The sequence below is a fragment of the Lemur catta genome, chromosome 2 (assembly GCF_020740605.2).
Source record: "Lemur catta isolate mLemCat1 chromosome 2, mLemCat1.pri, whole genome shotgun sequence".
Classification (NCBI taxonomy): domain Eukaryota; kingdom Metazoa; phylum Chordata; class Mammalia; order Primates; family Lemuridae; genus Lemur; species Lemur catta.
Genome location: NC_059129.1, coordinates 34,413,614 through 34,429,439, shown reverse-complemented (window position 1 = coordinate 34,429,439; position 15,826 = coordinate 34,413,614). Strand labels below are relative to the sequence as shown.

At 35.6% G+C, this 15,826-nt stretch overlaps 1 protein-coding gene across 1 annotated transcript in view; it reads right to left on the bottom strand.

Moving 5' to 3' along the window:
* Positions 1 to 15,826, bottom strand: part of SEPTIN14 (septin 14) — a 99,011-nt gene that overhangs the window by 70,410 nt on the left and 12,775 nt on the right. The window contains exon 5 of the mRNA XM_045542168.1: positions 3,979 to 4,140. Coding sequence (XP_045398124.1) covers positions 3,979 to 4,140 — 162 coding nt within the window. The remainder of the gene's footprint in view (positions 1 to 3,978; positions 4,141 to 15,826) is intronic.

Here is a 15,826-nt window from a genome sequence, read left to right as displayed (position 1 = left end):
AAAAAATGGATAAAGCAAAGAGAAGAAGTAATGAGAAGACATGGACAACACTATAAAACAACTAGACTTATGTGACATTTTAGAGGTGATAGATAGTTAAGTAGTTTGATTGGATCTTTCTATAATGTATATATAAATTGAAACACATTTTACCCTGTAAATATACACAATTATTATTTTTCAATTAAAAATAAATTAACGTAAAAGTATTTAGAAATTAGAAGAGCAAAATTTATAATCTGATAACTACAGAATATAGTTGAAAGAAATTTAAAAAGAACTAAATAATTGAAAAACATTCCATGTTAATGGAATCAAGATTTAACATTGTTGAGATGGCAATACTCATTGTTAAGATGGAAATGAAATAGAAGAATTAACATTGTTGAGATGGCAATACTCCCCAAATTAATCTATAGATTCAATAAATTCCCTATAAAAAGTCCAGTTTACTTCTTTACAGAAATTGACAAACTGACAAGAAAATTTATATGGAACTTTTATGGGATCCAGAATAGTCAAATCAATTTTGAACAAAAAGACAAGGTAGTAGGAATCAAAATTGCCACTTTGAAAACTTACTACAAAGTAACAGTAATCAAGATGTGTAATACTGAAACAAGAATATATATCATACATATGTGTGTGGGTGTGTGTGTGTAATTAAATAAACCTTTATATCTATGGTCACCTTTTTTTGACAAGTGTGCCAAAACAATATAATGGTGAAATAGTAGTATTTTCAACAAATGGTGCTGAGACAACCATATATTCACATATAAAAGAATGAAGATGAACCCTTAACTTACATATATATAAATATTAAATCAAATGGATCAAAGATCTAAATGTAAGGGCTAAAACTGTAATACCCCTAGAAGGCTTACCTTACACAAAAATAAATTCAAATTTGATCAAAGACATAAATGTAAGAACTAAAACTGTAAAAGTCTTAAAAGAAAACATGGAGAAACTTGATGATATTGAACATGGCAATGATATGTTGGATATAACACCAAAAGCACAGGCAACAAAAGAAAAATAGATACATTGGACAACATAAAAATTAAAAACTTCCATGCATATCAAGAATATACAAAGAACTCCTTAAACTGAACAATAAATTACTCAATTCAAAAATGGACAAAAAATTTAAACAGACATTTCCCTAATATCTTGTATTGGGGAAACATAAGAATGTTAAAGATATACAAGTGGCCAATAATAAAATGCTCAACATCACTAATCATTAGGGATATGCAAATCAAACTTACAATGAGATACCACTTTACACCCATTAGTATTAATATAAGCTACCATCAAAAAATGCACACCTCATAATAGCAAGTGTTGGCAAGGATGTGGAGAAATTGGAATCATTTGTACTGTTGGTGAGAATGAAAAATAGTGCAGTCACTATGAAAAACAATATGGTAGTTCCTTGAGAAATTAAACATAGAAATATCACCTCACTCCTAATAGAAAGATTGTTACCAAAAAAACAAAAGATAAGAAGTATTGGTGAGGATGTGGAGTAAAGGGAATCCTTGCATACTGTTGGTGGAAATGTTAATTGGTTTAGGCATTATAGTAGACAGTATGGAGGTTCTAACACATGCCACAACATTGATGAACATTGAAGACATTATGCTATTAAATAATCCAGATATAAAAGAAAAAATATTGATTCCACTTATATGAGGTACTTAGAATAGTCAAATTTATAGAGAAAAATAGTACAATGGTTGTTGCCAAGGATTAGAGGAAGAGAGGAATCAGTATTTATTGTTTAATAGGTACAGAGTTTCAGTTTTGTAAGATAAAAAGAGTTGTGTGGATGGATGGTGATGGTCGTAGCACAATGTAAATATATAATGCCCTTGAAATATACACTTAAAAATAGTTAAGATGGTAAATCCTGTAATGTTGTGTGTATTTTACCACATTTTTTAAACTTTATGAAAAAATAGGTAAACCTTTATAACCTTAGATTTAGCAAAGAATTCTTAGATATGAGGCAAAAGAGCCAAAAAAGAAAAAAGTAGAAAAATCGAACTTCATCAAAATTAAAATCTTTTGTGCTTTAAAAGAAACCAAACAGAAACTGAAAAGATTATCCACAAAATGGAAAAAAGGTGCATATCATATTTCTTATAAGGACCTTGAATTTAGAATATATAAAGAACTATTACAATTCATAATAAAAAGATAAAAACCCAATCTAAAAATGGGCAAAGGATCTGATGCAAATCAAAAGCATGATAGGATCCACTTCACACCCACTAGCATGGCTAGAATAAAAAATTTGTATAATAACAATCAAAGCAAGGAAGTGGAGAAAGCAGAACTATTGGTAAAGCCACTTTGGAAAAGGTCTAGATTTCTTCAAGTGATTAAACATAGTTGCTATATTACTGAACTATTCCACTTCTAGGCAAATACCCAAAAGAAATGAAAGCATATGTCCACACAAAGAATTGTACACAAATATTTATAGCAGCATTCTCTATAGTAATCCAAATGTGGAAGCAACCCAAATACCCATCATCTAAATGATGGATAAAGAAAATGTGGTATCCCTATAATGGTGTTGGCCATAAAAAGAAATGAAGAGCTGATAACAACATGCTACCACATAGATAAATCTTTAAAACATTATGGTAAGTGAAAGAAGCCAGATACAAAAGACCACATGTTATCCCATTCATATGGAATATCTAAAACAGAGAAATTTATAAAGGTAGAATATGGGGAGTTAGCTACGCTCTCAGCAAAAAATTGGGTCTGTCAGGCAGGGGTCGTTGCAAAGGATAAGAAAATAACAGAAAATAGAAAATAATAGAATATAGAAATAAAAGAATACACAGAGATGATAGTATAGTTTTATAAAGAATAGATTTATGAAAAGAGGGGGGCTCAGGAGACCCCACAATATTCCCGTAAATTGTGAGGCCACAAGTGAAGTTTCACATCAGTATTTATGGGTACAGTGATCAATTGCCAGGGGTAACAGATTTACATAATAACAGGTAGTTCATTTTAGGTTAAAAGTCTCCCAAAAGGCTTCCAGGGATCCCTTAATTAACTCTATCTACATGAGCAAATGGTTACAAAATCTTTCTGAGACAAACTTTTAAGTTCTAAGATAAAACTATCACTTTAGCAGAAAAGTTAAACAGAGATATAGTGACTCTATATTTCTTTATCTAGTTATTGTGGATTGAGACAGGTAATCAGGAGTCAAGCAAGAGGTGCCCCTTGGGCTAAATGCTTTTAGCCGCAGGCGTCTGTCTGTCGGGCTGGCACTCTTTGATCAGGTCTCCTCCCATGGCTCCAATGCAAACCTGCTTTGTCGTTCAAAGCAGGTGAAAACCACTGGTTTGAGACTGCAGTATCACCTTGGAAAGCAGCCGCCACTGACCTTTAAGATGCCCTCCTGAGGGCAGGCAGCTTTTGATACGCGAACTAACACGTTCACATATTCCTCCAGGGCAAAGCTCTGCAAAACTCCTGAAATTGTTTCTGTCTCTAATATAGCAATAATAATCTATGGACCAACAGTAGAAAGTACATAAAAATATAATAGAGGATAATCTTAAAGAAAGAAAGTAGATGAGTGGTTGCCTTGGACTGGGGAGGGAGTGACCAAGGGTGAGGTGAGAGGTGGGGAAAAAAGCTAACAGTATAGGCTTTTTCAAGGTGATAAAAATGTTTTAAAATTGACTGTTGTGATGGTTGTACATATCTGTGAATATACCAAAAATAATAGAATTGTATACTTTCAATGGGTGAATTGTATGATATTTCAATTAAATCTAAATAAAGCTGTTTTAGAAAAGAATTGATTGTAAGCAACACTTTTCAAAACCAAGAAAACAAAATATTTTGTCACACTGGATTTTAGAAAAAAGCACAACTCATTTATAGTCTGCCAGATACAAGTTCCAATATATTACTAATAGTTTTACTTAAGCTTACATTCATTGATGAGTTCACTTGAGCAGTAGTTTCATCATCTGTTGGAAATTGATATATCTGGATGCCATTGCTAATCAATTCATTCATGATCTTACTCTTAAACTTCTGTAAATCATTTTTAGAAATTGTATCTGCTTTGGCAATCAGTGGTATAATGTTCACCTATTAAGAGAGAAAACAAAATCTTAGCATTGAGTATTTGTTGTTCATCCTATAGTTTTTACAGCTAAAACCTCACAATCTCTGACAATAAATTTGTGCTTAACTAGATAACCACTGGCTGTCATGCCTTTCTTACAAAATTGTTTTTTAAAATTATCAATACTTTTGAGATTCACCTTTTATCAGAATTCAAGTTTAGAAGTCTCAAACTTCTTTGTCTTTTAGAAATCTCCTATATCTCTACACATACAGAGTAAAGTATAAGCAATAGGATAAAATAGACTTTAATTTGGTATCAATGTGATTTCTTATTAAACTGAGTGATAAAAGTCAGAATGAGGGATGCTTCATCAAAATTGTAAAAGACGTGGTTTTGTCATTTGACCTTCTACATCACCTCCATAAATCAATCTTGCTTAATGTTTTATTTTCATATACCCTTGCTGATAGATTTGCTTTTGTTTTACAAAGACCACCTAAAAAGAATATAGTTTTTTCTTATGATATTTTAAAGACTGTGTGTGTGTTACAAGCACCTTGCAAACAAACATATCCATTTGTAATTTGTAAAAAATAAATTATTTCCATATTTGAAGGTGAATATTTGCATATTTGATATTGAATTTTTACCCATAAACATTTTCCCACTTCTACAATGTTTCCATGTATTTCCATTGAAATAATTAAACTTTTTAGAAAATAACAATTAGCAGAATTCTAAAATGTTTTATTACTGTTAAAATATCTTATTAAATCATAGCTGCACAATGACAAGATCTGTAATCTAGTAGGAATGCATAAATATAAATTTCAGTTAGGTTGCTTTTGCTTTAGACTACTCAAAGCACATTTTTAAAAAATCCTTGAGCAAATCCAAGGCTTTAATATTATAGCAGCATGTCCAAAATTGTGTCTAATTTTAATGCCTAAAAATTAAGCCTTCCCCAGTAAAGAGCAGACAACTGTTAAGGTAGATTCAAGACTAAAGTAAATGTCTCAGGTTGTATGGGTGAGAAAGCTAGGAAAATACATCCTCTAGTATGTAGGTTTCCCCAGCTCCCCCTGCTTTCTTTCTGTGTCATGACCAAAAATCACAGTGCCTTGACATCTCTGTGACCCAGCCAAATGGAGGTTTTTCCCATCAGGATTCAGCCAAAACTGGAGCCTTGAATATTCCCAGGCAATGATAAATTTATCTAGGTTGTTGCCAGAAACACTGAAAGAAATGCCCTGGCCCAGAGCCAAATTCCTTAAACCTTCATGAAAACTCCATACCCTGTCCTCCCTCATGGTGTACATACCTAGGTAGAACACCAAGTTTCACTCACTGTTCATCCTGAGGATTGCTATTAAACTCTGTAAGTTCTTCTAATAAATGCTTTAAACTGATCACTCTGGCATTTAGTACTTCTTTTTTTGCAATCCCAACAGGTCCCATCTCAGTATATTTTGGAGTAGTCCCTGTGGGAACTCCCCTTCCACAACATCCTAAATTTGATGGGATGAAACGCAGTTATAGTAAATCATTAACATAAAGAAATGGAGAAAAGAAAAAATGGCAGACTAGAAGCAGCCTGCAAACACACTGGTCTCAAGGAAAGAAGTGAAAATTGCAGGCAGCTGTCTATATATGGATTGCCTTTCTCAGAAGGAATATTTTGAAATTGCAGAGAAGCAACATGGGATACTCAGTGTGGAAAAAAGGTAATGGGGTGATACATTTGATAAGATCAAAGTATATGTGGGGAAGAATAGGAGGATAGAGTGCTGGGATACTGCACTCACCCCACAGGCATGGTATTTGAGATGTGACAGGGCTCCTTCTGCCACCACAGACCTCTATGTGGATGGACTGGGTTCTTCCTGGAGTCTGTGGAGTCATTGCACCAGACAAGAGGTGCGATGGGGATTGGGCAGCAGATAATGCCATCCTGAGCTCTTGGGTGCATGGTCCCAGGTCAAAGCAGGATCCAGCTTTGTGGCAGTGAACTTCACATACTCACCCTGGGCTGGGGAGGGAGCACACTAACCAGAGGCTCCCCTGAGTGACATACTGTGACTGGAAGCCAAGCACCGCTCCCCTACAGTGCAATGGGATTTGAGCACAGGAATTAACTAGGGTGCTGCAGGCTCCAACCTGGGAGACTTTGGATGACTGCTTTGGTGGGTCCTTGTAGGGGCAAGGAGAATTCCATGGTCCCTGGGCTGTTAGAACTGACCTCTGCCTGCATGACTTGGCATCCAGGCAGTCCCTGAGTCTGTGGAACAGACTACCATTGGCTCAGCCCTGACTCTACCCTCCATGCCCTAATTGCATCCTGCCTGCTTGGCCCTGACCCCACTACCCAGGTCAGATCATTCCCACCATCCACATGGCCTTGCTTCTAACTCTGAGGCCCTGCTCAGAAGTCCTACTTCTGGCTCCTCTGCAGTCTCAGATCTGAGGCTTCCATGCTGGAGACCAACGATCTGCCACTGTGCCTCTAGAGCTCCCACTAGGCCTGTGAAACCACCTCCAAAATTCCTGCAATGCACCTGGGCCCCAAGACCAGCTACTCCAGCCCAAAGCCTCCACCGCTGTCACAGGTGGAACTACTCAGAAGTCCAACACACTGACATGGATACTCCAGCCTTGAGCTGCCAGTACACTAGGACCTGGTTTGGGCAAACACTCACAGCCCAGGAACACAAGATGACTGCTTAGATAGCATCATCCAGCTGCTACTCTTACCTCTACAGGAAAACCCTGGGCAAAGCAGTCCACACAAAACCTGCCTCAGTGAAGAGGGATTCATCCAGCTCCTAACTCAAATATCCTACAACTATATGGTGAACAACCCAACACCCAGCACAAAATCATCCAGCACAGGCTTGAACAGAGGCAATCACAAAAGAACAGAACAAGCCAGAAAAGCTACATTACTGGATTCTAGTGCAAATGCCCCTCCCCTGCCACATCAACATTCCAGAGTAAGAAAAAAAGCACCATCTAGCAACCACCCCTTCTTCTAATTAAGCAAGAGAGTTCCCAGCAAAGAACAGGTGCCCTGCAAACCTGTTAGTCCTGAGCTGAGAAAAGATGTTTCAGATGAGAAGAAATCAGCAAAAGAACCCTGGCAATATGAAAAATCAAAACAAATTGACACCCACAAGGGATCACTATGGAGCTACAGCAGTGAACTCCAATTTCAAAGAAATTGTCAAAATAAAAGAAATGGAAATCAAAACATGAGTGGCAAATAAGATCAAAGGAATTGAAGAGAAAGCTGAAAACCAACAAAAAGAAGCCAAAAAACATTGCAAGAAATCAATGAAAAAGTCACTAAAGAACTAGACAAAATAAGGAAGGATATAATAGAACTTAAAGAAATGAAAGAGTCATTTAGGAAATTTCAAAACACAGCAGAAAGCTTCAGCAACAAACTAAAGCAAGGAGAAGAAAGAATCTCAGAGATTGAAGACAAGGCTCTTGAGCTAACCCAGTCATTTAAAGAGGCATAGAAGAGAACAAAAAAGGTGGAGCAATCACTTAGATATGAAATTATGTGATGTGAACTAACATGTGAATTATAGGTATCCCTGAGAGAGAAGAAGAAAGAGTTAAAAAATGAAAAATCTATTCAAGGGAATTATTGAGGAAAACTTCCCTGGTATTGCCAGAGATCCAAACATCCAGATACAAGATGGTCATTGAATACTGAGAAGATTCAAAACAAATAGGACACCTCCAAGACATACTAATCGATGTGGCCAAAGTCAAAGTGAAAGAGAAACTTCTACAAGCAGCTAGATGTAAGCAATAACTGACCTACAAGGGAAAACTCATCAGGCTAACAGAAGATTTCTCAGTGGAAAACTTACAAGCCAGAAAGAAGTGGGACCCCATTTTAAATCCTCTTAAATAGAAATTCCAGCCTAGAATTTTATATCCTGCAAAGCTAAGTTTCACAATTGATGGAGAAATTAAGTCTTTTCCAGACAGGCAAACACTGAGGGAATTTGTCATGGCCAGATCTGCCCAGCAGGAACTACCCAAACTGCATTATACATGAACAAGCACAATAGATACCCAGCAGTGTAAAATCACTGAAAATAGCTAACGTTCACAATTCCAACAAAACAATAGCACAAGAAGGAAAACAAAGCATTAAGGTACTAACATTTATGATGATCAGAACAGCATCCCAAAGTCAATTCTGTCTCTAATCATTAACAGTTTAAATGCAGCACTCCAAAGACATGAACTGGCTGAATGGATAAAAAAACAGAACACAAGTATCTGCTGTCTTCAGGACACACATCTAACCCACAAGGATGCATAAAGGCTCAAAGCGAAAGGATGGAAAAATATTTCATACAAATGGAAATCAAAAGAGAGACGATGTAGCCATTCTCATATCAGATAAAGCAAATGTTAAGCCAATAAAGGTAAAGAAATACAGAGATGGTCATTATGTAATGGTAAAGGGTCCAATTCTACAAGAAGACATAACAATCCTAACTATACATACTCCTAACATAGGAGCTCCCAGACAGATAAAACAAATTCTACTAGAGGTAAGCAAAGAATTAAATAATAGCATCGTAATTGCTAGGGACTTCAACACCCCACTATCAGAGCTGGACAGATCATCAAAGCAAAAAATAAATAAAGAAAAACTGGACTTAAATGAGACCTTAGAACAAATGGACCTAACAGATATTTACAAAACATTCTAACCAAAAACTACAGAATATACATTCTTCTTATAAGCACATGGGATATTTCCCAAGATTGAGCATATCGTAGGCCAAAAAACAATGTCTCAACAAATTTTAAAAAATCAAAATCATGCTCCATATATTCTCAGACAACAATGGGTTAAAACTAGAAATCAACTCCAAGAATAACATTCAATTCTACACAAAGTCATGGAAATTAAACAAATTGCTACTGAATGATTATTGGGTCAAAATGAAATTAAAATGGAAATCAAAAAATTCCTTGAACTGAATGACAAAGGAGACACAAGCTATCAAAATCCATGAAACTAAGCAAAAGCATACCTTAGGGGAAAATTTATAGCCTTAAATTCCCACATCCAAAGTCAGAATGGTCACAAATTAACAGTCTAATATTACAACTCAATGAAAAGGAAGAGCAATCCAAACTCAAAGACAGCAGAAGAAAAGAAATAACAAAGTTCAGAGCAGAAATATATGAAATAGAAAACAAGAACTCATACAAAATGTAAGTGAAGCAAAAAGTAAGTTCATTGAAAGGATAAACAAAATTGACAGAACTCTTGCTACATTAACCAGGAACAGAAGAGAAAGGATCCAAATAAGCTCAATTAGAAATGTAAAACGAGATATTACAACTGATAGTGCAGAAATACAAAACACCATCCATAAATACTACAGATGTCTATGCACATAAACTACAAAATGTAGAGGAAATAGACAAATTCCTGGAAGCATACAACCTTCCAGGAATCAATCAGGAAGAAATAGAACTCATGAACAGACCAATGATTAAGCAATGAGATTGAAGCAGTAATAAAAAGTCTTTCAACAACAGCAACAAAAATCCCCAGAACAGACGAATTCACAGCCAAATTTTACAAGACCTAAAAACAAGAGCTGGTATCCATACTGTAGAAATTATTCCATAACACTGAGAAAGAGGGAATCAACTCCAACTCATTCTACAAAGGCAGTTATCACCTTGATACCAAAGCTGGGAATGAACACAACAAAAAAAGAAAACTGCAAACCAATATCCCTTATGAATATAGACGCAAAAAATCCTCAAAAAAATACTAACAAACTGAATTCAACAGCACATCAAAAAAATAATCCACCATGAAGAAGTGGGCTTCACTCCAGGAATGCAAGGATAGATAGTGCAACATATGTAAATCAATAGATGTGATTCACCACACAAATAAAAGCAAAAACAAAGACCATACCATCATCTCATAGATGCAGAAAAAGCATTTGACAAAATCCAACACCCTTTCATGATAAAAATCCTCAACAAACTAGATATAGAAGGAACTTATCTCAATATTATAAAAGCCACATATGGCAAACCCACAGCCAACATTATGCTCAATGGGGAAAAATTGAAAACATTCCCCCTAAGAACTGGAAAAAGACAAGGGTGCCCACTATCATCACATCTATTCAATATGGTACTGGAAGTCCTAGCCAGAGTAATCAGGCAAGAGAAAAAAATAAAGGGTATTCAAATCAGGAAAGAGGGGGTCAAACTATCACTTTTCACTGATGATATAATCTTGTATCTAGAAAACCCCAAAGACTCCACCAAGAGACTCCTGGAATTGATAAATAAATTCAGCATATTCTCAGATTACAAAATCAATGTACACAAACCAGAAGCATTTCCATATATCAGTAACAGTCAAGCTGAGAGTAAAATCAAAGACTCAATACCATTCACAATAGCTACAAAGAAAATAAAACACCTAGGAATATACATAGCCAAGGATGAAAGATCTCTACAAGGATAACTATGAAACACTGAGAAAAAAATTGCAGATGACACAAATAAATGGAGAAATAGGAGGGATGTCTCAAAAGTATCCAGCCATTTCTAATATAACAAGAACATATTACATGGCTGGATCCTTTCCAGGCAGCACTTGTATATCGTGCTCATGGATTGGTAGAATCAACATTGTTAAAATGTCCATATTACCTGAAGTGATTTACAGATTCAGTGTAATTTCCATCAAAATACCAATGCCATATTTCACAGACCTAGAAAAAATAATTCTGTGCTTCATTTGGAACCAGAAAAGAGCCCAAGCAGCCAAAGGAATACCAACCAAAAAGAACAAAGCTGGAGGCTTCACATTACCAGAGTTCAAACTACACTACAAGGCTGCATTAAAAAACCCAGCATGACGTTGGTACAAAAATAGAGACATATACCAATGGAACAGAACAGAGGACCCAGATATAAAACCATCTACATGCAGCCAGCTGATCTCTGACAAAGCACACAACACTACATGCTGGGAAAAAGAATTCTTATTCCGTAAATGGTACTAGGGAAATTTGATAGCCACATGCAGAAGAATGAAACAGGACCCTTATCTCTCACCACTCACAAAAATTAATTCAAGATGGATAAAAGACTTAAATGTAAGGCATAAAACCATAAGAATTCTAGAATAAAATGGAAGAAAAACTTCTAGATAACAGCCTAGGCAAAGAATTTATGACTAAGACTCCATTAACAATTATAGTAACAACAAAAATAAACACATGGGACCTTGATTAAATTTAAAAACTTCTGCACAGCTAAGAAAATAATCAACAGACTAAACAGACAACCTACAAAACAGGAGAGAACGTTTGCAATCTACACATCCTATAAAGGGCTAATATCCAGAATCTACAAAGAACTCAAACAAATCAGTAGGAAATAAACTAACAACCCCATTAAAAAGTAAGCAAAAAAAAATGAACAGAAGTTTTTCAAAACAAGGTGGACAAATGGCCAACAAACATAGGGAAAAAATGCTCAACATAACTAATCATCAGAGAAATGCAAACTAAAGCCACAATGAGATAACACCTTACTCTTGTCAGAATGGCTTTTATTGAAAAGCCCCCAAACAATAGATGCTGGCATAGATGCAGAGAGAAAGAATATTAATACAGTGTTCTTATACACTGCTGGTGGGACTGCAAATTAGTACAGCCTCTAAGGAAAACAGTATGGAGATTCCTCAAAGAACTAAAAGTAGACCTATCATTGGATGCAGCAATCCCACTACTGCATATCTACCAAAGGTAAAGAAGTCATTTTATCAAAAAGACACCTAAACTCGAAAGTTTATTACAATACAATTCACAATTGCAAGATGTGGAATCAACCCAAGTGCCTGTCAATTCATGAATGAATAGACAAAATATGGTATATCTATACCATGGTGTACAACTCAACCATAAAAAGGATGAATTGTAGCCATTTGGAAGGAACTGGATACAATAATCCTAAGTGAAATATGTCAAGAATGGGAAAACTAACACCACCTGTACACTCCAATAAATTGAAACTAAGCGATGGGCACACAAATGCACAGAGAAAGTAAAAGTCACTGGAAATCAAGTAGGGGGAGGGGGGCAGGAACAGAGGAGCAAAAACCCACCTAATGGATACAACGAGCACTATTTGGGTGATGGGCACATTTGTGGCCCTGACTTAAGCCTCGTAACAAAATCATCTGTACCCCGTTATAGTTTGAAATTGTTTTTTTAAAAAAAAACCCAAACTTTTCTTGTCAATAATTCTTTAGGTGTTCAGATTTGAGGGGAAAGGCACTTTTTATATTTCAAGGAAAATTGAACAACTTGAAGGAGAAGGCAGCAGACACATACACCCTCTTGCCCACCTCTTTATGTAATGGTCCTTGTGAAAACTAGGGGTTTTCTATATCTGAAAAATGGCTTGATGATCACAGGTGATCATAAAATTAAAAGTAAAACTCTTTGTTCCTGACCATTGAATGTACTGCTAATGAAAAACTTGAAGCAGATTTTAATTTTACTAGAAATCTAATTTCTTTCAACTACTTAATGACATATGAGATTAAGTACCAAGTTTCTTTCTTTCTTCTTTTTTTTTTTAATTTCAGCTCATCATGTGGGTACATAAGTTCAGGTTATATACATTGTCCATGTCCCACCCATCCCCTTGAGTCAGAGCCTCAAGCATGTCCATTCTCAGTTTGAGCAATACAAAGTTAGGACTCCTCTGTTAAAAGAAACCCAACTTTAGAACTTTTTCTCTTTCCAACTAAATAAAGTTGAAGACAGCATGTTTTACCAGGGCTGAGTATAGAAAACAATTTGATAATGTGACAGTTTCTTTTATATGTACCTTGGCCCTCTATTTTTAAAAAAAGATATAATTTTTAACTTTTATGTATAATAATTTAGACTTATAGAAGAGTTGCACAAATACTACAGAGAAAAAATTGAGACTTTATGATTTTCCCAAAGCCAGATAGCCAGGAAGTGGTAGGGTCAGGTTTTGAAAGCTAACAGCTTGAACCCACTGCTCATGCTTTCAATCACAGAAATCTCAAAAGTTTTTCCCAGGGTCACAGAATGCTAACAAGTGATAAAGCAAATACTGAAAATCTGCTTCTACTGACAGCAAATCCTGTGACTTTTACATACACATTAAAATTCCTTCTCTCTGGATAAGACTACAAATCTGCCTGTTCTGGTTTTTATATACATAGAATGAATGATTTTCTATACAATGAAACTAAACTATGAGAAACCACTGAATGATTAGAAAAATCAATCAAATGAACAGGGTCCTATATAAATTTTATCAAGATTTTGCTAAAGTCATGGGACTTAACCACCCTGTTGAAAAAAAGTCTATTTGTTTCCCAAACTTTTGCTAGAAAGGATCATGCTTTTTTGGCTGTTTCTATATATCAAGAAGTAGCTGCCTACCTGCTCTTGCATTCTGAATCCTCCCTGATAGGACCTGTAGCCAGGATCACAAAAGCTTTGTTTCATACCATCAGTGGTACTAGTCAAACATTAATGGTATTATTTTATAGTAACATATAGTAAAATCAATTTCAAAAAAACAAGTGTCTTCCATGATCTGCTGTTTCACTTTCTACCATTTCAGTTACTTGTAATCAACAGCATTTCAAAAGTATAAAATAGAAATTTCCAGAAATAAACAATTTATAAGTTTTAAATTATATGCCATTATAAATATTATGATGAAATTTCACACTGTCCCACTCTCTCTCACCCTGGATGTGAATCAACCCATCACTCACCTCACTTCATCTCATCATGTAGGCATTGTATTTTCTCACATAATCACAAGAAGAGTGAGTGCAGTATGATAAGATATTTTGAGAGATTGACAAAGATAACATTCATATAACTATTATTACTGTATGTTGTTATAATTTTTTGTTCTATTTTGAGTTATTGTTAATTTCTTAATGTGTCTAATTTATAAATCAAACTTTATCAAAAGTATGTGCATATACCAAAAAACATAGCATATATAGGGTTTGGTACTATTCATGGTTTCAGGTATCCACTGAGGGGGGGTCTTAGAACTTATTCCCTGGGGATAAAGGGAAACTACTAAATAAGCAAATGACCATGATCTGAATTACCATTTAATTAGAGAAAAAATTAAGAAAGTTTTATTTTAGTATTTTTACCTGCATTTTATTTTCTAAACTGATATATTTTTATTACATTTCTCTGGAAAGTAAGTCAAGGTTGAAATCTATCAAATGCTGAATTGTGTCCCTCCAAAATTTATATATTGAAGCCCTAATTCCTAGTACCTCATAATGTAACTTTGAGATAGAGACTTTAAAGGGGTGATTAAATTAATGTGAGTCTGTGACAATGGAGTCGAATCTAATCTGACTGATGTCCTTATAAGAAAGTAAAACTTAGCTTCAAAGATTCAAGTAGACCTACCATTCGATCCAGCAATCCCATTATTGGGCATCTACCCAGAAGAACAAAAGTCATTCTATAACAAAGACACCTGTACCCAAATGTTTATAGCAGCACAATTCACAATTGCAAAGATGTGGAAACAACCCAAATGCCCATCAATCCACGAATGGATTAGTAAACTGTGGTACATGTATACCATGGAGTATTACTCAGCTATAAGAAATAACGGTGATACAACATCTCTTTGGTTCTCCTGGAGGGAATTGGAACCCATTATATTAAGTGATGTATCCCAAGAATGGAAAAACAAGCATCACATGTACTCACCAGAAAATTGGTTTCCCTGATCATCACCTAAATGCACCTCAGGGAAGGGTACCAATTAGATATCAGATTGAGATGGGGGTGGGGGGAAGGGGATGGGTGTATGCCTACATGATGAGTGCGTTGCGCACCGTCTGGGGAATGGTCATGCTTGAGGGTGCTGACTCGGGGAGATAGGGGTTGGGGGGAGGGGATGGAGATATGACTACATGGTGAGTGCCATGTGAACTGTCTGGTGAATGGACACGCTTGAGGCTCTGACTCGGAGGGATGGGCAGGACATGGACATTGTATATAACTTGAACTTATGTACCCCCATGATGAGCTGAAATAAAAAAAAAAAAAGAAAGTAAAACTTGGACACATAAAGACACGCCAGAGGAAGTACCACATGAGAACACAAAGAGAGGGCAACCATCTGCTAGAGAAGAATAGAGGCTTCAGAAGAAAGCAAGCCTGCTGAAACCTTGATTTTGGACTTCTAGCCTCCAAGACTCTGAAAAAATAAATTTCTATTGTTTGAACAACCAAGTCTGTGGTATTTTGCTATGGTAGCTCTAGGAAAATGGTGCAAATACTTTAAATATTAACAGAAAAAATAATTATAATATATACACATATTATAAAATAACAAATATGGCCATGCATGACGTAATGACATTTCAGTAAATGATGGACCACATACATAATGATTGTACCCTAAGATTATAATACTATGCATTTTCTATGCTTGGATACACAGATACCATTGTGTTACATTTGTCTACAGTATTCAGTATAGTAACATTCTGTACAGGTTTGTAGCCTAAGAGCAATAGGACACACCATAAAAGGTTATATAGCCTAGGTATGTAGTAGGATCATATCTTCTAGGCTTGTGTAAGTA